Source organism: Aphidius gifuensis, linkage group LG1 (genome assembly GCF_014905175.1).
Source record: "Aphidius gifuensis isolate YNYX2018 linkage group LG1, ASM1490517v1, whole genome shotgun sequence".
NCBI classification, from domain to species: domain Eukaryota; kingdom Metazoa; phylum Arthropoda; class Insecta; order Hymenoptera; family Braconidae; genus Aphidius; species Aphidius gifuensis.
Window position 1 is genome coordinate 20,869,925 of NC_057788.1, and position 23,986 is coordinate 20,893,910.

The 23,986-nt window shown below is 26.2% G+C and overlaps 1 protein-coding gene across 1 annotated transcript; it reads left to right on the forward strand.

The window, feature by feature from the left end:
* The first annotated feature begins 357 nt into the window (after positions 1-357).
* LOC122860569 (probable ATP-dependent helicase PF08_0048) lies at positions 358-19,316 on the forward strand. Its single transcript, XM_044164436.1, has 9 exons — positions 358-616; positions 684-843; positions 934-1,076; positions 1,188-1,327; positions 3,323-3,635; positions 3,740-3,840; positions 7,807-8,133; positions 8,405-9,016; positions 19,299-19,316. The coding sequence occupies exons 1-9, from the start codon at positions 358-360 to the stop codon at positions 19,314-19,316; spliced, it is 2,073 nt and encodes a 690-aa protein (XP_044020371.1).
* The last annotated feature ends 4,670 nt before the right edge of the window (positions 19,317-23,986 follow it).

A 23,986-nucleotide genomic window follows, 5' to 3' on the forward strand; every position in this document is an offset into this window, starting at 1 on the left:
GTTTTCATGGAAACTCTCTCTCTATATATCAGCTGATTATCAGTTCCAACTTACAAGTGTGTACAAGTGTTTTATTAGTAAAAATCTTATGTATTAGTACAAGTATAAAACAACAATAAAAACATTATAAACATTGTACATACATAATTTAGAAAAACAATTTCGAAAAATATATTCATTAATAAGATGAAACAAATTAAGAAGCATCTGTTCAAAGAGATTGATCAACAATTGTTTACTGACTCATTTAATATTTGTTGGGAACTCTTAAAAAAAAAAGAATATTGTCTCAGTGATCGTGAGACCAATACATTTTCAAAGCTGTCATTAGATTACGGTCATGACATGTATGAGGCCATGGTGATATTTATGAAGAAAATTATAAATTCCAATAAACACAAAGTTGCAGTTGAGAAATCAAAAGTTGAATCAATTAAAATTGTAACACAAGAAGCCACTCGTGACTCAGGTTATGTCAATAATTCTGATCAACTAAATAAACAACAACAACAACAACAACAACGTGTTGACAAAGTTCACAATCAAGACAACATGTTATCAAAAAGAAGAAAAAAATCAGTTGATGAAATTCATTCCAAGAAGATGTTTAAAGCAGGTATGTTTTAAATAATGTTAGGATTTTTCTTGAATTGTAATTTGATTCAATTCACTTTATTTCACAGATAACAAAAAAAATAACTGTGATGAATCAAGTTATGCTATAAATATACAAATTGCTTCTCCAAATAAAAACTTAATTGACAAATTACATATGGCTGATTTCATTGAAGAGGAAGAAAACATATTTATAGAAGAAAGTATAACTATTAAAGATGAAATGTTGTCAGTTACAGATGATTCGATTGATGATTCAATTGGAATGAAAATAAAGTCAAATGAAATTTCCAATTTATTTGATAATTATTATCAAAGTTGCTCCAATAAAGTCATTGAAAATGTTGATCATCAAAAAAGCACAAGAATTCGTACTGGATCACTTGCTCCTAAAAAATATAATTTTTATACAGAAGGAGATGATAAACTAAGCTCTACCACTGACGAAAATGACCCTGATAGTAATGATATTGATGTTGATAATGATGATGATGATGATGATGATAATGGCCTAAATCAAAATGAAAATCTTGTGAATGAAATTAAGGTTTATGATGCAATTTCTTTTGAAGAAAAAACACGTGTAGTTAAATTGGCACGCGAACATCCAACTTGGTCATTAAATATGTTAAGAGAACACAGTGGATGTAAAAATATTAAAGACCGGTGTCAGATTGGAATGTGGAAAAACCAGATTGAACGAGGAGGAACCGTTCGTCAAAAAATGAATTTCTTAAATAACTGGGTTATAAATAAGTGCTTTGAGAACCAAAAGAAAGGAAAAGTGATTACAAATGAAAAAATTATAACATGGGGACTTGAAGCAAAAAAAATATTTGAACCTATAAAATTTTCAGCAAGTGATAGCTGGTTAAGAATGTTGAAAATAAATCATGAAATTACTGGTCAACCAAATGATCTCAAAATTAATTGCAACATGCAAAGAAAAAAATCATCCTCATACTCAAGAATTTTTGTTCCCCATGAAATAAAAATTAAAGTTGTTAATCTTGCAAATGAAAATCCACATTGGAGTTTGGAAAGGCTGAGAGAACATAGTGGTTGTAATAATCTTGGAAACATTTGTCAACTTAACAATTGGAAACACATTGTTAGTAATTTCAATAAGAAAAGGGCCACTAGTCTTTCCACTTCAAAAAAATGATAATTTAAAAATTTCATTCTACTTTAGTAAAATAAGAAGATGATGAAGATAAAAATGCAAGTTCAAGTGGAGACAGAGGCAAACGAGGGCAAATTTGGAGCTGCTGATGTTAGAATTGCTCACTTATTATTTTTACTGGTTGTATCAATCATTATCAAGTTGTTATGTTATGTTAATGATCCGTTATTGTAATACTAATTGTTGAAGACTATAATGTTGGAAAATTAATCACTCACTAATTATTTTTACTGATGATAATAATCGTTAACTAAAGTAATAAATTCTAGTTATCTAATTTTAAAGATTAAAGGTTTTGAAGATAACACATTTAATTGAAATAAAATTAACAACTTGGACATTATTTCCAATTAAAATAAGGTGGTGTTGAACATTTACGGTTTTTTTCATTATCATCATCGTCATTGTCCTCATTCTCGTATCATTAGTGTTTCAATTATTTTAATCAATAATTTCAACAACAGTCAATCTAAAAAACAAAATTATTATTAATTATTATATTTAAAAAAAGAAAAATATCTTTGATTTTTATAAAAAAAATTTGAATAATTCAACTATATCAAAATATGTAAATTATTTTTTTATTACAGTTATTTAATGTGGCACAAATATTGAGAAATAATAATCTAATTTTTTGAATAGTGGAAATACAATTGTTTTATATTATTTATATAATAAAATATAATTGTTACATATTTATATCTGTGTTTAGATAAAAACCGTCGCGGTACTCTCTAGCTCACTCTGGCTGGCTGGCTGGTTTCTTCTTATTAGTTCCATATGTTTCATTTATTAAAAATCTTTCAAGTATAAAAAAAACAATAGAAATATTGTAAACATTGCAAATACAACAATCATAATATATAAATAACTTAAAAAAAAACAAATTTGAAAATTATATTCATTAATAATATGGAAGAATTTGATAAACATCAGCTCGAGACAACTGATTAACAAATGTTTACTGACTCATTTAATTTTTGTTAGGAACTTTTAAAAAAAAAGAATATTATCTATGTGAACATGAGACCAATATATTATCAAGGTTGTCATTAAATTATGGTCGAGACATGTATGACGCCATGAAGATTATTATGGACAAAATTAAAAAATCCAATGAATACAAAGTTGTAGTTGAAAAATCAAAAGTTGGATCAATAAAAAATGTAACAGCAGAAGCCACTCGTGACTCAAGTTATGATGATAATTATGATCAATTAAATCAACAACAACAAAAACAAGTTGACAAAGTGAACATTGACATCGACAAGAGTGATGACAAGATCATATCAAAAAAAGGAAAAATACCAGTTGATGAAATTCATTCCAAGAAGATATTCAAAGGAGGTATGTTTCAAATAACGTTAAGAATTTTATTGAATTGTCATATAATTCAATTTATTTTATTTTTCAGATAACAAAAAAAATAACTGTGATGATTCAAGTAATGCTAAAAATATACAAATTACTTCTTTAAATGAAAACTCAATTGAAAAATTACATATGATGGATTTTATTGAAAAGGAAGAAACATCATTTATAGAACAAAGTATAACTATTAAAGATGAAATGTTGCCAGTTACAGATGATTCAATTGATGTTGATGAAATGAATAACTCGAACGATCACTCAATAGGACCAGTAATAAAGTCAAATGGAATTTCCAATTTATTTAATGGTAATAATCAAAATCGCTCGAATAAAGTCATTAAAAATGTTGATCATCAAAAAAATACAAGAATAAGTACTGGATCACTTGCTTCTAAAAAATATAGTGTTTATACAGAAGAAGATGATAAACTAAGCTCTCCCGCCGACAAAAATCATCTTGATGCTGGTGATGATGATTATGATGATGATAACAGCCAAAATCAAAATAAAAATCGTGAAGGTAAAATTAAAATAGTTAGCGGAATTTCTTCATTAGATTTCTGTCATTAGATTGGTTAAGAAAACGTAGTGGATGTGAAGGTATTAGACAGCGCAGTCAAGTTGAAGAGTGGAAAAAACAAGGAGGATCAATTCGTGAAAAAATGAATTTTGTAAATGACTGGGTTATAAATAAGTGCATTGAGAACCAAAAAAAAGGAGAAATAATTACAAATAAAAAAATTAAAATATTTGGATTTGAAGCAAAATAATTTTTAAACCTATAAACTTTTCAGCAAGTGATGGCCGGTTATTGAAGTTAAAAATAAATCATAAAATAACTGGTAAACCAGAAAATCTAAAAATTAATTGTAACTCTCAAAAAAAAAAATCCCCATTGGAGTTTGAAAATGCTGAGAAAACAAAGTGGTTGTGATAATCTTGAAACTATTAATCAACTCTACTATTGGAAATACGCTGTGAACAATTTCAATAAAAAAAAGGCCACTGGATTAAAAGTCCCTGAAAAATTTAAGTCTACTTCAGTAAGGTATCGAGTGAATGATGAAGGTAAAAATGCAAGTTCAAGTCGAGACAGAAGCGAATGAGGGCAAATTTGAAGGTTGAATAGTTGACAATGTTGGAAAATTTATTATTCGCTAATTATTTTTACTAGTTGATAATGATCGTTGAGCAATTATTGGATTTCATTTCAACAGAAGTAACAAATTTTAGTTACATAATTTCAAAAATACTTTTATAAATATATGTTTAACGAATTATTCTTAATAAATTCATATAATTTCAAATCAATCGTCTTGAATATATTATTTTCATATGTATTCTTCTATATTCATTAATTATTATACCATGAAAAATTCTTATCGTCTTTAGTATTTGAAAAATTTTGATCAATAATCACAACAACAGCAAATATAAGAAACAAAATTATTAATAAATATATAGATGTAAATAATAATGTATATTTATACAAGTATAAAATATCATTCAAAAAGTATTCGAAGTTTTGCTGGCATGTAATATTTTGAAAAAAGTGCAAATGAAGGTTTAGGTAGTATTGAAGATGATTTACATAATACCAAGTTTGATTCATGTGGAACATCAAAAAATTCATTCTTAAAAATACTACACATGAATTTATTTTTTAATATAATTTTTTCGATGCAGTATATGTAACCGATTGACAAAATCCATTTGACTGTTTTATCAATTTTTTTTTAAACTAATTTTCTGAAACCAATTAAAAAGAATTTTTTAAATATATATTTTTCCTCAATGGAGATTATAACCGAGTATCGAAATTTCAATTGTCATAATTAGATGTTTTTTTTTTTTTTATTTCTATATAATAAATATTTATATAAATATTGTTTTTTCGAACAAAAATAATAGGTAGTAAGCATCTGCCGTTGCTATATAATATCTATGTATTATAATTTCGAATATGATTCCGATAATCTGGACTGGATTTATAATATTTTCGTACCATTTCATTTCAACTTAATTTTTAAGGCTCGTATTTTTTCGTCAGCAAACAAATATTGATCTGTAAAACAATTGTCTTGAACATATAATTCTTATAAGTATTCTTCTACATTCATTAATTATTATACTATTATTAAATCTTATTGTCTTTAATATTTAAAAATATTATTAAATTCGAAAAATGATAAATATACTTATCTGTTTTTTTATGAAAAAAATTTTAATAATTCAACTGCATCAAAATATGTAAATTATTTTTTTATTACAGTTATTTAATGTGGCATAAATATTGAAAAATAATAATTTAATTTTTTTATAATTAAATGTAAAATTGTTGTGGTCAAATGAAAATACGTTATTATTATATCTCTGTTCATGATTTTCATGAAAACTGTCGCGGCTAGTCGCGACACTCTCTGGCCGGTTTTTCCTTATTAGTTTCATGTGTTTCATTTGTTAAAAATCCTTCAAGTATAAAACATCATCATAATACTCAAGATTATGATGATGTTGATGATGATAATGATGATGGTGATGATGATAATGTTTTTGGGAATGGCCTCAATCAAAATGAAAAGCTTGAAAATAAAATTAAAGTGAGTGATCAAATTTCTTTTAAAGAAACAGCACGTGTAGTCAAATTGGCATTAAAAAATCCAACTTGGTCATGCTGAGAAAACACAGTGGATGTAAAATTATTAGACAACGTCTTCAAGTTGAAATGTGGAAAAAACAGATTGAACGAGGAGGAACTCTTCGTCAGAAAATGAATCTTCTAAATAACTGGGTTGTAAATAAGTGCATTGAGAACCAAAAAAAAGGAGAAATAATTACAAATCAAAAAATTCAAACATGGGAACTCAAAGCAAAAAAAATATTTAAACCTGGAAATTTTTCAGCACTTGGTGGCTGGTTAAGAATTTAAAAAAAAAACCACGATATCACTGGTAAATCATATAATCTAAAAATTAATTGTAACATGCAAAGAAAAAAATCATATTCTTTATCGTACACTTACGTTCCCTATAAAATAAAAGCTAAAGTTGTTAATCTTGCAAATGAAAATCCTCATTGGAGTTTGGACATTGGAGAACAAAGTGGTTTTAATATTAAAAATTTTTGTCAACTCCGTCATTGGAAACAAACTGTTAGAGATTTCAATAGAAAGTAAGGCCACTAGTTTTTCCAATGGATCCAGAAAAAACAAAATACAGTCTAATTAAATTCTATTCTTCAAAATAATTTCCCAGGTGTTCACCGTTCGCTCTCAAATATTGAGCAAATATCTTGGCTTTATCACTGATAACAATAAAACTCAACTTGACTCGTGAAATTAATGAATCAATAGAAACTCATTAATTTTTTTTTTCTCAATCTGGCAAGAATTTTATGCTCTTAAAAATTTTCAAAATAACTCAGTATTGTTTTTTTATATAAATTTTATACAAATTTATTTTTTCTTTTAACATAATACTGCTTCATAATATTGATTACATATTAAACTGGCTTAATCAATTTGATTTTTATTTTAAAAAAATAATATTAGTAAATTATAATAAAAAATTAGTTTTTTCTTCTTTCTATAAATAAAATAAAACGACAAAAGCGTCGCTGGTTATAATAGCTGAGATATAAAAAAATATATAAATGCGTTATTTTTTGTTCAATAAAACGGAATTGAATCGAGTAAATAAACATATTTTCAAAAAATTATTACAAAGTAATATTGATTTAAAATATATTGAAAAAAAAAGAGTATAATTGATCAATCATTAGACTTCATCGCAACATAAGTAACAAATTCTAGTTATTTAATTTTTGAGATACTTTCATAAATTAATGATCAAGTGATTATTATGAATAAATTCATATAATTATAAAAATAATTGTCTTGAATATTCAATTTTCATATGTATTCTTTAATATATGCATTAATCATTATATTCTTATCTTCTATATATGAATATAATAACTTAATAATAAGTTAACAATCGATACTGATAGCACTTTTAATTAGAATAAAACATATAAAGTTTTTAAAAATAATAATAATTAATATAATTGACAACTTAGATATTATTTTTAATAAAAGTATTGTGGTTTTGGACATTTACCATTTTTTTTAATTGACATCATCGTCATCAACGTCGTGTCTCTAGTATTTAAAATATTTTGATGAATAATTTCAGCCACAGTAAATCTAAAGAACAAAAATATTATTGGATTTGATATATATTATATAGATCAATTTAAAAAAAAAAAAAAATGGATAATTGAACTATATCAAAATGTTAATTAATTTTTTATTACACTTTCGTGATGTGGCATAAATATTAAAAAGTAATTGTTTGCAAAAATATATAAAAAACTTATTTCATGTGTAAAAATAAAAATATGAAATATAATTTAATTTTTTAAATATAATTCAATGTACAATCGTTGTAGTCAAATGAAAATGCCTAATTATATCTGTGTTTATAGTTTACATGAAAACAGTCGCGGCACTGCGCGGCACTCTCTGACAGGTATTCAAGTATGAAACAACAATAAAAACATTGTAAACATTGCAAATACAACAATCAAAAAGTACATAGATTAAGAAAAAAAATTTAAAAAATATATTCATTGATAAGATGGAACAATTTGATAAACATCAGCTTGAGACAACTGATCAAGAATTGTTTACTGACTCATTTAATTTTTGTTGGGAACTTTTGAAAAGTAAAGAATATTATCTCAGTGAACGTGAGACCGATATATTTTCAAAGATGTCATTAAATTATGGTCAAGACATGTATGATGCCATGATGATAATTATCAACAAAATTATAAAATCCAATGAACACAAATCAAAAGTTGAATCAATAAAAATTGTAACAGCAGAAGCCACTTGTGATTCAGGTTATGATGATAATTGTGATCAATTGGATCAACAACAAAAACAACAGCAAGTTGACAAAGTGAACATTGACATCGACAACAGTCAAGACAAGATGATATTAGAAAAAAGGAAAATATCAGTTGATGAAATTCATTCAAAGAAGATGTTCAAAGAAGGTATGTTTTAAATGATGTTGAATTTATTAAACTGTCATTTGATTCAATTTATTTTCTATTTCAGATAACAAAAAAAATAACTGTGATGATTCAAGTAATGCTAAAAATATACAAATTGTTTCTTCAAATGTAAACTTAATTAAAAAATCACATATAATTGTTTATATTAAAAAGGAAAAAAAATTATTTACAAAAGACAATATAACCACTAAAGATGAAATCGTGTCAGATGATTTAATTGATGTTAGTAAAATTAATATCTGGAACGATCACTCATATGCACTAGATATAAAGTCAAATGAAATTTCCAACTTTTCTAAAGATAACAATCAAAGTCGCTCGAATGAAATCATTGAAAACGTTGATTATCAAAAAAACACAAGAATTCGTACTGGATCACTTGCTCCTAAAAAATATAGTGTTCATACAAAAGAAGATGATGATCTAAGCTTTACCATAGACGGAAATTACCTTGATAATGATGACAATGTTGATGTTGAGGATGATGATGATGATTTCCACCTTTATGTTGATGACAATGATGATGATGATAATGATAATAGCCTCAGTCAAAGTAAAAAGCGTGATGGTAAAATTAAAATAACTAGTGGCTTTTCTTTTGAAGAAAAAAAACGTGTAGTCAAATTGGCAACAGAAAATCCAACTTGGTCATTAGACTTGCTGAGAGAACAAAGTGGATGTAAAAATATTAGACTGCGCAAGCAAGTTGAAAAATGGAAAAAACATGTTCAACAAGGAGGTACTAATCGTGAAAAAATGAATCGTGTAAATAACTGGGTTCTAAATAAGTGCATTAAGAGCAAACAGAAAAGAGAAATAATTACAAATAAAAAAATTAAAACATGGGGACTTGAAGCCAAAAAAATATTTAAACCTATAAAATTTTCAGCAAGTCATAACTGGTTAAAAATGTTTAAAATAAACCATGAAATTACTTTTTGGCCAGAAAAAAACAATCATCTTCTTTATCAAAGATTTACGCTCCCTATGGAATAAAAGTTGAAGTTGTCAATCTTGCAAATGAAAATCTACATTGCAGTTAAAAAAGACTAAGAGAACAAATTGAAAGCTGCTGATGTTAGAATTACTCACTTATTATTTTTACTGGCTGGATCAATTATTTATTATTCTCTTATCAAATATTAACAACACATTTGATCAAATCAAAATATATAAACTCTTTGAAAATATAATCAACGAGTTGGATATTATTCTCAATCAAAGCAGGTGGTGCTGGACATTTACAATTTTCTTGATTATCGTTGTTGTCGTCATATGACATTGACGAATGTTAATTATAAATTTATATATATCGAAGTTTAGAATTATAATTTTTTTTTTTATTTTAAATAAATTATCATTGTTGATTAAAACTAAGTTGAAATAAAACTGTTGTGCTGAGTATAAAAGAACTAAAACGCATCAAATAATAAACCTAGTTAAAAATAATAATGGATGACAAAATAATTAAAAATATTGTAAAATAAAAAAATCATTTATGCGTTTTTGAGATATATGGATTTTCCAAGTGGCTGTTAATAATTTTATTGATAACAAATTATTTCATAATAATTTATTCAGTCGTTCACTCGACACATTTAAAAAATTACCATTTTTTTTTTTTCTGTATTAATTTGTCGTTACATATTTGTCTCACTAGTTTCTATTATATGTATATATTTTGTTTTTCTATCGTGATAATAACATTTCATGTGGACTCAAATTTCTCATTACAAATGACAATAAATAATCGATAAAAAAAACGAATCATTGTTGTCAGACAATTAAAAATATTTTGTATAACAATTTATTATTAATAAAAAAAAATTTTAAAAGTTGAAAAATATTATTTCATTTATAATTTGATCTCACTGAGATGACTCAACCCGGGAAAAACGGTTTGTATACAACCATATACAATCATATACAACCATTATGATTGTATACAAACTCATACAGTTGTATATCGCCATTTTCTGTATACAAATTTATTAAGTTGTATACAGTTGTATACAACCATATATGGAATTTATAGATCAAATTCAAAAATGGTTGTATACAAACATAGATAGTTGTATACAAGTTTATATGCCGTGACTTTCGAAAATTTATTAATATCATAAAAAAAAAAAAAAATTATAAATATTTAAACAATGAAATCTTTTTGTTTATATATTTGAAGATTTATTTGACCGAAAAATTACACCATAAATATTGACTTTACCGGGACTTGAACACGGAATCTTCTGGTTGAAACTCCAGAGCCTTACTTACCTAACCACGGCAGCTACAATCGAAATTTAGGAAAATTTGTTCTACTTAAATATTTATTATAATCATAGCAATCCAAGGATCAACTAACAATCGGCCGATATATAAATTTCATTTGTTTCGTATACTCCGGAATGTATTGTCATAATTCATGAAAAAAATTTTTTATCCCTGAAATTTTCGTTTCGTAAAAAAAATAAGTAGCTGTTATATATTATTAAACAAACACCCTTCCAATATTAAATACATAATAGCGGTTCTTAATATATTTTTATATACATGGAAAGAATGAAAAAAAATCAGTCTTAGTGACCCGAATAAAAATCGATGATAGCAAGTCATAGGTTGGTCAGTCTTCAATGTGCTACTGAGTTGTAAAATTGTATATAATTTTAAAAATGTCCATATATGTTTGTATGCAACCATATATAATTGTATACAAGATAAATAAAGTAAGCTACCAAGTTGTATATAGTTGTATATGATTTTATAAATTCATATATAAACATATATATAAATATTGTTACGAATATGAAGTTAATCATTCCCTCCTCCTATATGATAGACAGAGACAGACAATATAGAATTAATTTATAACAAATGACGACCTTAGTAACGGGAAAGAGATGAGAGAAAGAGTTAAGTTGCAGTTGCAATAGAATAGCAAATGAATAAAGACCTATTAATTTAAATAGAAAAGAGAGATATCATTTATTTTAACCCTAAAACGTAACATTGGTGTCAGAAGAAAAATTAGAAATAAAATAGAAAGAAAGGATTAAATAATAAAATAAAAATATAAATTCATTAAGATATTTGAGTTGAATTCTATTTTATTTTTAAAATAGTGAAACGCTCACAGAATTAATATCAAAAATAAAAAAGATCTGGTAACATTTGTTGGGGCGTGTGGCCCGCGTTACCCGTTGAAAATTAAAAATTTTCAATACTCCGGCTAGGGCCATTGTTGTTTTTATTGCTTAGATATAATTTAATTGTTAAGTAACGATAACATTAAGTATATTTAAAAGAAAGATACCCAAGTGGAAAAAATATATCTATTGGAAATGTGAAATATATTTATTTTATATTTAGAAAAAATTTAGAAAAAATATGAATTAAATTTAAAATATATACAGTTTTGGACATACTAAAATTAAATTTAGAAAAAATTTAGAAAAGATTTAGAAAAAATATAAACTAAATTTAAAATATATACAGTTTTGAACATACGAAAATTAAATTTAAAAAAAATTTACAAAAAATATAAAAAAATCAAGAAAAAATTTAGAAAAAGCTTAATTTTAGTATGTCCAAACTTGAACATTTTCTGAATTTAATTTATATTTGTTCTAAATCTTTTCTAAATTTTTTCTAAATTTACTTTTAGTATGTCCAAAACTGTATATCCATTAAATTCAATTTATATTTCCATTAAATATAAATTAAATATATTTTTTCCACTTGGGTATTTTAATTTTAGTTAAATATTTAGATGATCATTAAAACGAAATTTACCGTAAGATAGATCATATACTAAAATAAAAAAGGGATTTCATTTTTCATGGTTCCAGATATGTTCAATTAATTGATCAATAAAAATTATAAACATTTAATTATATTAGAGATGCCGCGATAATCGATAATATCGCGACAAGGCGATACGATAATGACGACAACGATACGATAATGCCATTTTTTATCGTATCGTCGTCACGACACGATACGATATTTGACTGACGATAACCGATAAAATTATCGTGTCATCGCGATAATGTCGAAAAAATATACATTTAAATCAAAGCAATATTTTCATATTGTTAAACTCCAGAAAATATTAAATTAAAGAAAAAATAGATTACTGCAACATATAATATTAGATACATATTAATCTAACAATATGAAAGTAATATAAATTATAATAATATGATAACTAATAATAATTTTATATAAATTATATAAACCGTTGTTGCATGTGTTATAATATTTTTTTTTTAATTTGGTTTTCAAGTTTTTTTTCAATATTATTTGCCAATGAACTTTTAAACCATGAATTTAAACATAATAAATTTTGACTATAATAATTTTTACTTAGATAATTCATGTAATTTACTTATTGTCCTTAAGATAATTCTTCCTGCTTTTATAATGTTTTTGTATGCAAAAATATTTTAAAATTTCCTGTAAATTATACTCAAACAAAAAATTATCGTCGATCATGTCGATAATACCCGATACGATACGACAACACCTATGACGATACGATAATACGAATTTTTAGGACGACACGATACGATAACGACAATCATCTGCGACACGATACGATAATCAGCCAATTATCGTATCGTATCGTATCGCGGCATCTCTCATTTATATTTTCTTTTATTTTACAAATATTTCAATCGTTTTTTATAATTTTACAATTAATTTCGGATTTATAAAAAATACAACTCTTTAATAATATTAGGATACAAAGATATTTTACTAACAATTATTTGAATTTTTATAAAATATATTACAATAAGTAGTAATAAAATATCTTCGTTTCTTAAGGTGACTGTATTTTTTATTTTAATTTTTAGATTCAAAAAAAGGTTAAATAATTTATTCCAAACTTTTGCATTTAAAAATTTATTCTGATTATAGAAAAGAAACAAAGAAGGTGTAACTAATCGTTTCGATATTATAAGTACACATTGGTAAGAATCAGCTTACATATAATAATTCAATGTATCTGAATATTACTGAATATAATCGATGCATATTTTCTGAGTATTGCTTTCAGAGTGGATTTTATTCTGCCCAAGTGAAAAAAATATGTTTATTTTATATTTAGAAAAAATTTAGAAAAAATATGAATTAAATTTAAAATATATACAGTTTTGGACATACTAAAATTAAATTTAGAAAAAATTCAGAAAAAATTTAGAAAAGATTTAGAAAAAATATAAACTAAATTTAAAATATATACAGTTTTGAACATACGAAAATTAAATTTAAAAAAAATTTACAAAAAATAAAAAAAAAATTAAGAAAAAATTTAGAAAAAGTTTAATTTTAGTATGTCCAAACTTGAACATATTCTAAATTTAATTTATATTTGTTCTAAATTTTTTCTAAATTTACTTTTAGTATGTCCAAAACTGTATATCCATAAAATTTAATTTATATTTCCATTAAATATAAATTAAATATATTTTTTCCACTTGGGTGGTTTCAATTTTCGAAATCTACCTTCGATTAGTAATTTCTATGCTTGTTGACTGAACAATATTTTTTTGCATAATATGTTTGTCTGTGTTATAATTTTTTTCACATTCCTGTTTTGTTCAGAGATTCCATAGATAATTTTGTGAATGTTTGTTGACCGAAAAGCTTTTTGTATTTATGTTTTTATATCATAATTTTTATGGAAATTTTTTATTTTATTAAAAGACTTGTCATTAATAACTTCTTCAATGCTTGTTGATTCCAATCGATAATTTTTTTAATTCAGTTTTACATTTCATAAATTTAACTGTGATATATTCTCAACTTTCTCGTGAAAAAACTTGGTGATGGATAAAAACATTTTAAAAACTGAGTGTTATTCGAATTACTCCATCTTTCAAGTATTATGTAAAGACCATATTGCTGATATCGTGATCAATAGTATTTTACAAATATTCTAATTTCTTGGTAGTTATTGTCTTGTGGCATGATGTAAATTTTCGTAGTGTTGATATATGTAAGACAGATTACCATGTTATGAACTTAAAAATAAAAAAACAATTAATTACCTTAATGATTTCAAAAATTGCATAATTAATATTATTTTTTAGAGTCTTTTTACGAATCAATAAATTTTAAAAAATACAGTCACCTAATCTTTTATTCTAGGTCAATATTGCAATTTTTTTTTTACTAACTCAATAAAATTTCTAAAATAAAACAAAAAAAAAAAATATGGTTATTTTGGAATTATTCTATAATTAATAAAAAACAAATATATAGTTCTGAATATAATTTAAATAATTGAATCTAAAAAAAAAAATACATAGTTATACGAGTTACAATTAATAAAAAACTAAACATTTGTAGATATTTTTAAACTATAAACCAAAAATACATGTTCGATTTAGAAAAAAAATAATAATAAAAATTCATCAAAGAATATTAAAGAAAAAAAAAAAAATTGACCGTGAAACGACGAACAAGCAATACTACCAATGGTAAAAAAAATGAAAAGAAAAATAACCATGGATGTTATTGAGCCTGCAGTCCAATTCACAGGGCATTACAATTTGGGGCTTTTTTCCTCCACTGGCGGCGCTTGTGAAGCTTTTGTATGTAAAATCTATATAAAAAAAATTTTACAAGCGCCATCAGCGGCAAAAAATAGCCCTAAATTGTAAAAAATTTGCCCTGTGAATTGGACTGCTGATATACACTGTCCGTTTGTACGATTTAATGTAAGACCAATTATTACTAGATTTAAATTATAACTAGCTATACACAGTCGATAAAGAAGATTTCTTTTTCAAGGTTTTTCTTTTTTCCTCGATATTTTTTACAACCGAAAAAGAATAAAAAAAAACGGGCAATAGAGTTTTTCAAAACTTTTTTTGGAGCCTTATAAACATTTTATTTCAACTCGATGATGACATTTTTTGGTCCGTTTTTCGTTTTTTTTTGCGGCGAGCCATAACTTTTGTTATAATCAAGATAGAGAGTTCGTATTAGGCTCAAATTATGCGCTTAAAAAAAATCTAGTGACGGCATTATGGGTTTTTTTTTCTCTCGATAACGGTTTTCGAGCAAAAAAATTAAATATCCGAATTTTTTGTCAAATTTTGAAGTTTTTTTTCTCAAAACTGTTATAGATAGAGGAAAACCCATTATGCGGGCGATAGAGTTTTTCAGACGCATAAAATAAGCCTTATACGAAGTCTCTCTTTGATTTTGCGTTGAGTTATTCATTGCGCCGTTTTTCAGTTTTTTTCGGCGAGCCATAACTTTTGTTATAATTAAGATAGGAGTTCGTATTAGCTCAAATTATGCCTCGAAAAAATCTAGTGACGGCATGAAAGGTTTTTTTTCTCTTAATAACGGTTTTCGAGAAAAAAATCTATCAGAATTTTTTTTCAATTTTATATAGTTTTTTTTCTCAAAAACTATTTCAAATGGAAAAGAATTTCGCAAAGCGGGCGATAGAGTTTTCTGAGACACATAAATTGAGCCTAATACGAAGTCTCTACTATGATTTTGCGTCGAGTTATTTATTGCGCAATTTTTATAACTAGTAAAATTTTCACATAAAAACGTATGTACTATTTTAAGTTACGTAATTAATAATTTAAAAATAATGAAATATAAAACAGAAAAGATTTACGAACAAAAAACCTCTGGTGATGAATACTCTCCGATGGATAGTTTAGACACCACAAATTTTTAAGTAAGAAAAAAAATTTTTTCAAAATTTACATTTTAATTTTTTGACTAAAAACTATTATTAATAGAGCAAAAAACCTATTACGCGGGCGATAGAGTTTTTTAATGCGCTTCTTTTGAGCCTAGTACGAAGTCTTTCGGTTACTTAGTTCGTAAGTTATGAGCTTTTTTTTTTTTTCGCCGATGAATTCAAGACTGCGGCTGAGCCTATGGCTCCTAGCCTCCGTAAAATACAAAGAAAATAACGTGATTAATAAAAAAAAAAAAAAAGTGATTAATATTTGAATCAATATTAAAAAAGTGACAAACATCTGAATTAAAATGGCAAAAAATTTACAAGAATTCGACGATAAATTAAATGCATTTAGAAATTTAATCAGAAAGGAACTAGAAGAATCAAGAAAAATAATGAGAGAAGAAATAATACAGTTATTTAAAGAAATAATTTACATCAAGAAAATAATAAACAAATGGAGGAAAAATTGATAAAAATAAATCCGGAATTGTTTGTTTCAAATGCAAAAAATTGGGCCACTATGCAAATAGTTGTGATGAAAATAAAAAGAATCATTAAAATAAAATTAACAAAATAGTTTACATGTAAACAGAATTTATGCATACATGAAATAAAAATTAGAAATTGTTACTTCAAGTAAAAGTAAGATGGGAATTTTAAAAAATGGCCCTCGATGGACTGAGGTTCCTTGTTTCAGGTAGGAAGCAAGGTTAAAGGTAAAAATGGCCCTCGATGGACTGAGGTTCCTTGTTTCAGGTAGGAAACAAGGTTTAACGTAAAAATGGCCCTCGATGGACTGAGGTTCCTTGTTTCAGGTAGGAAACAAGGTTTAAGGTAAAAATGGCCCTCGATGGACTGAGGTTTCTTGTTTCAGGTAAAAAAAAAAAAAAAAAAAAAATGGCCCTCGATGGACTGAGGTTCCTTGTTTCAGGTAGGTGTTCAAGTTAAAATAGATAAATACTGCCTTGGCATGATTCCTTGGAATCATGGCGGACGTGTTGTCCCTTTGATGAGAAATTCTCATCAATGGCCTGTATAAGAGCATGAATGTGACTTGGTTATTGATGTGTGTACACCACAGATTAAAATACTAGTAAAAATGATAATTGATGTTGTTTGTTTTCAAAGGACGCTTTGAAAACGAATAAATAATAACCATAATTATGCAAATTATATTTTTTTTTAGGTTTTCTTAATTTACTTATTTAGGTTGATATTATACTACATGGAGGAATAATTAAATTGCAATCATAAATACAATTAATCATCTAGGAGAAGACAAATATCTAGGAGAAGAATAAATCAATAAAAAAAAGATAGATTGAATGAAGATATTCTATTGACTGAACAAAATTGACTGTAGATATGAAATAAAATTGTAAATGTTGTTCGTTCATGGTTTTTACATTGGGTTTTCCCCTGAACCTTGAGTAAATACTGAACAACATCTTAGGATAACTCGAGAATCCCCAGTGGTCAGGGATCTGATTGATATAATCAGGTTGTTGAACATTCTTGAGCTGTAGGTTACGGATTGTCGGGACGACAATCTTCATTGGGCGGAGGGTAGTGTTACGAATATGAAGTTAATCATTCCCTCCTCCTATATGATAGACAGAGACAGACAATATAGAATTAATTTATAACAAATGACGACCTTAGTAACGGGAAAGAGATGAGAGAAAGAGTTAAGTTGCAGTTGCAATAGAATAGCAAATGAATAAAGACCTATCACAACAAAAGTTTTTAAAGAGTCAAGTGGAAATCACTAACTGGGTAGTATTTAGAGATATGACACTAAAATTAAAAGAAATATAGGATTTGACGCATATTGTTAACTTTGAAAAAAAATTTAAACTTGACCCCACCTGGTTTCTCAAATAAGGTTTCAGTATTTAAGACATATATTTTACATCAGGTCAAGTTTAAATTTTTTCAATAGTTTAGACTTAATTACATGCGTCAAAAATATATATTTCTTTCTTGAATTTTTAGTGTCATATCTAAATTAAAATACTTACAATTATAGTGACAATTTCGAACACTTGACTCTTTTTTGTAGAAAAAAACTTTGTTTTTTTTTTTTTTTGTTGTGATATCACATCTTTTTGTGAAGTCATTTGGTCATATCAAATTTAATAGATCCAGCCTCAAAATTATTGTTTTGTAACTTTGACACATTTACTCATTTGTTTTGTATTTATAAAATATTTTCAAAGTCATCAAAGAAACAAAAGAAATTGATAAAATATAAAGAAGGAGAGAGAGAGATATAACGAGTAATAAAAAAGTATGAGAGAGATGAAATTTTTTCTGTCCTAAAACGTAAAAACGCACAGTTGAAAAATTCATTTAATTATTAAAAATGAAATAAACTACTAAATAATTCGGTTTTTTTTTTAAAATAAAGCTTGATACTATATAATGTTAAATTATAAAAATCATTAATTTCTATCTTCACCATCATATTTTAAATAAATTTTGAAAATTTGCGAGGGATGAGGTTACCTCTATTTGATGTATATTAAGGCTCGGTAGTTTATTTGCGCTTTCATTTTTTTTTTTTTTTCGGTATTATTATATTTTTTCTCACACTTGACACGAGGCACTACCGTGCCTCTTGATTAATTTAAATAGAAAAGAGAGATATCATTTATTTTAACCCTAAAACGTAACAATATATACAGTTGCATATGTCCATATATGTTTGTATATAACCATATATGATTGTATACAAGATTAATAAACTAAGCTACCAAGTTGTATGGTTGTATATGATTGTATATAGTTGTACATAGTTGTATAGGGTTGTATATAGTTGTATATGGTTGTATATAGTTGTATATGGTTGTATATGGTTGTATATGGTTGTATATAGTTGTATATAGTTGTATATGGTTGTATACAAACAGTTTATACCTCATATATAAGTTTATATAATTGTATGAACTTATATACAAGTTTATATGATTGTATAAACTTATATACAACTGTATATGGTTGTATACAAAGTCACTAAAATAATCAACTTTCCATATACATCTATATACGATTGTATATGTTTGTATATGATTGTATATGGTTGTATATGGTTGTATATGGTTGTATACAAACCGTTTTTCCCGGGAACTTGACTCGTTAAACTTATTTTAAATTACTCGTTGTTTTGATAGTGATTGAAATATTTTGATCGATAATTTCAGGAACAGTAAATCTAGAGAATGAAATTATTATTAAATTTACAAAATGATAAATACATCTTTGTTTTTTATAAAAAAAATTTAAATACATTAACTGTATCAAAATATGTTAATTATTTTTTTATTACAGTTATGTAATGTGCCATAAATATTAGAAAATAATTAATTGCAAAAATGTAAAAAGCTTGCTTCATCTAAAATTGAAATATAAAAAAAAAATAATAATCTAATTTTTTAAATAATTAAATATAGAAGCGTTGTGGTCAATTGAAAATACGTAATTATATCTGTGTTTACATGAAAACTGTCGCTGTACAGTGTACACCAAGGTCTGTAGATTAAGGTACAACCAGGGCAAAATGAGAGTCATCTGGCGGATGTTTGCTAAAAACATTATATATTCATGAGTGCGAAAAGAACGAAAGATTAGAAAGAGAATACTGTTTCTCACTATTCCACTCGATCAAGTATTTAGACAAAGACAAAAATTTATTATTCTCTATTAATTAAAATTGAGTATTATAGCCGATATTAAATTTAGGTGAAGTTTTTTCGTCTTTTTTTCTAGTTTCATCCTTTAGTTTTTGGAAAATGTGGCATTATTTTTTCAAGTATTTCGATGGGGTTAATACATAATTGTAAAACCGAACATCGTCTTCCATAAGAGCCTATGTTTAACCTCTAAAAAAAGGACCATCTTTAACAGTTAATTAATCAAAAAAACATCTTATAACAAAAAATCTGATTAAAGAAAAAGGTGTATCGTTATTTCAATTATCTACTCTATAAAATTCGTGAAATCGTTATTATTTTTAATTTTCTCTGGTTGTACCTTAATAGACGGCTGGGATCAGGTCGTCGCATGACTCAGTGCGCATGCGCGGTCAGCCATGTTTGATTCCATTCCCCACTACTAATGTTCACCACATAATGTAAACAAACAGTGTATGGCATGTCAAAAAAATTTCCAATTGAAAATTTAATTATTAATTTACAAAATAAATATGGTAAATCAATGTTGTGCAATTGGTTGTGGTAAAAAACAATCAAAAGGAACCACAATCCTCAAGGCTTTTCCTAGAGATCCAGATCGTCGTCAAAAATGGGCTACTGCTGCTGGTGTGAGCCAAATAAAACCAAGCTTAAGGTTATGTGAGGTAAGTTTTATTTCGTCACACATTAAGGTACAACCGGCCAAAATTTTTGGGGGCGTGTCCTCAATATACTGCCTATGCTTTTACATGGATAGTTTTTGCGTTACCAACCCCAAATAACTAAAAAAATGGATCTTTCTCGGTCGTTTGTGGCTTATTAATAATACTTTTTACTAGAGAATCTTATCATTTCGTCTATGTTATTGCATAATATATCATATTATTGTAATTTCAACAATTTTAATTAGTTTTTATTTTCTCGTAATGACCCCGGCAATAGTGCTTTTTTTGTCAGTTTGCAACACTGATCTTGACGCCATCTTAATATCTATTTTATGAATGTATGTGTGTGTATTCTGTGTAAAAGCTAAACATGGATGCTAAATTTTGCTCAATTTGTTGTTTAAATTTTCCCGCTCCAATGCGCTGTTGCCAGAGCCTCAATACTTGTTCTCATAAAATTGCTAAAAATCGTGTTTTTAGCTTATATTTTTATTAATTACGTGAGATTTAGTCTTATAAGCCCATTTCATCCTGATATCAAAAAATTCCTTATTTTTTCTTTTATTATCTATTAGTTTTTGGGATAGGTCAGACCAAAACAAGTATTGTTTTGTTAAGTTCGTAGATATTTTCCAACACCTCCTCCCATAAGAGCCCATGTTTAACCTCTCTAAATTATGTCAACTTTGAATAATTATTACAAAAAAAAAAGTATTATAACATAAAAACTGAATTGACAAAAAGATGCATTATTATTTCATTTATCTAAATTATTAATTTCATGAGCCTCAGACTATTTTTCATTTTGGCCGGTTGTACCTTAAGTTAAAATATTAATATTTACAAAAATATTTATAAAGCTACATTTTGATGAATCTCAATATGAACAACACCGTCAGGATGGCTTAAAAAAATTAAAACCAAATGCAGTGCCAACTTTATTTGGTGACGTTTTAACAGATTATTTGAGTAAAGACCACCAAGATAAAAGTAACACCAGTAAGAATAAACATTAATTTTTACCAACATTAAAGTTGTCTTGATTAAAAAACTCTCTGGTTATATACTGCTTCTGTTATATATATATATGTAGGATTAGGACAAAAGGCAGATACAAAATAAAACCCTGGTAGAAATATTTCTCCGACTTTTCTCCAACTTTTTTCCAACTTTTCTCCGCCATTTCTCGACCTCTTTACGAAAATGACCCATGGTTAGAGAAATGGCGGACAAATTTCTCCAACCTTTCTCCAACCAAAAATTTACTCCAACTTTTTTCCGACTTTTCTCCAACTTTTTTCCGCCATTTTTCCAACCTGAAATTTACTCCAACTTTTTTCCAACTTTTTTCCAACTTTCTTCCAACCTTTCTTCAACCAAAAATTTACTCCAACTTTTTTCCAACTTTTCTCCAACCATGAGTCATTTTCGTAAAAAGGTGGGGAAAGTTGGAAAAAAGGCGGAGAAAGTTGGAAAAAGTTGGAGAAATATTTCTACCAGGGATCGAAGTCATCTCTGCATTTATAATGATGATAATGGCAATCGAATCAATAAAATGCAAAAACGAATAAGTGTCTGGAATTACCAAGGATCTATAAAAAAAAAAAACGAGACGAGACGAGATTCATAATAAAAAAATTCATATAAAATAAAAATTAGTATTCATATTATCTAATATTTTAAAATAATAAAAAAATATAAAATAATAAAATAAATCAAATTATTCTAATTAATATTCGATATCAATAATAGATATTTTTTTTTCTTTTTCTTCATTAATATGTATCCAAGAATCCTTTCCTACTGCTTTTAAAATATCAGATACAAAAAATATCAGTTTAAAAAAAAGATAATTGGTGTATCTTTACAATTTTCTTGGAATCAACAACAACAACAAAAACAACAAGTTGACAAAGTGAACATTGACATCAACAATAGTCAAGACAAGATGATATCAAAAAAAAGAAAAATATCAGTTGATGAAATACATTCGAAGAAGATGTTTAAAGCAGGTATATTTTAAATGTCTTAAAGATTTTTAATAAATTGTCATTTGATTCAATTTATTTTATTTTTCAGATAACGAAAAAAATAACTTTGATGATTCAAGTAATGCTAAAAATATACAAATTGCTTCTTTAAATGAAAACTCAGTTGAAAAATTACATATGATTGATTTTATTAAAATGAAAGAAAAATTATTTACAGAAGAGAGTATAACATTCGACACACTGTAAAAAATTTTTAGCTGCAGCAACGAGCTAGATAGCTGTCTTTCCTATCCACCGCTAACTAACAGTTGAAAAATTTTGATCAATAGCCTCAGCAACAGTAAATCTAGAAAACAAAATTATTATAAAATTTAATAGATGATAGATATATACTATATATATCTTGGTTTCTTTTGAAATAAATGTAAATACATTAACTGTATCAAAATATGTTTATTATTTTTTTTATTATATACAGTTATGATATGTGGCATAAATATTGAATTGTAATTGTTTGCAATAATATAAAAAAGACCTGGTAACATTTGTTGGGGCGTGTGGCCAGCGTTACCCGTTGAAAATTAAAAATTTTCAATACTCCGGCTAGGGCCATTGTTATTTTTATTGCTTAGACATATTTTAACCGTTAATTAACGAAAACATTATTCATATTTAAAAGAAAGGCAATAGAGTTTTTCAAAGCTTTTTTTGGAGCCTTATAAACATTTTATTTCAACTCTATGATGACATTTTTTGGTCCGTTATTTTTATTTTTTTAATAAAATTTTTAATAAGATTTTTAAATATCCGAATTTTTTTTTTCAATTTTATAGTTTTTTTTTTTTTTTCTCAAAAACTATTATAAATGGAAAGAAATTTTGCAAAGCGGGCGATAGAGTTTTTTGAGACGCATAATATAAGCCTTATACGAAGTCTCTCTTTTGATTTCGCTTTGAGTTATTTATTGCGTCGTTTTTATAACTTGTAAAATTTTCACATGAAAACGTATGTACTATTTTAAGTTACATAAATAATAATTTAAGAATGATGAAATATAAAACAGAAAAGATTCACGAACAAAAAACCTTTGGTGATAAATACTCTTCGATGGAAAGTTTAGACACCACAAATTTTTAAGTAAGAAAAAAATTTTTTTCAAAATTTACATTTTAGTTTTTCGATTAAAAACTATTATCAATAGAGCAAAAAACCTATTACGCGGGCGATAGAGTTTTTTAATGCGCTTCTTTTGAGCCTGGTACGAAGTCTCTCGGTTACTTAGTTCGTAAGTTATGAGCGTTTTTTTTTTTTCGCCGATGAATTCAAGACTGCGGCTGAGCCTATGGCTCCTAGCCTCCGTAAAAACTTATTTTATGTGTGAAAATAAAAATATGAAAGATAATAATTTGATTTTTTAAATATAATGAAATGTACAATTGTTGTGGTCAAATGAGAATGCCTAATTATACCTGTGTTTATGGTTTACATGAAAACTGTCGCGGCACTCTCTCTGGCAGGTTTCTCTTTATTAGTTTAGAGTTTCATGTATTTCATTTATTAAAAATCTTTCAAGTATAAAACAACAATAAAAACATTGTAAACATTGCAAATACAACAATTAGAAGCTACATAACTTGAAGGAACAAATTTAGAGTATATTTATTAATAAA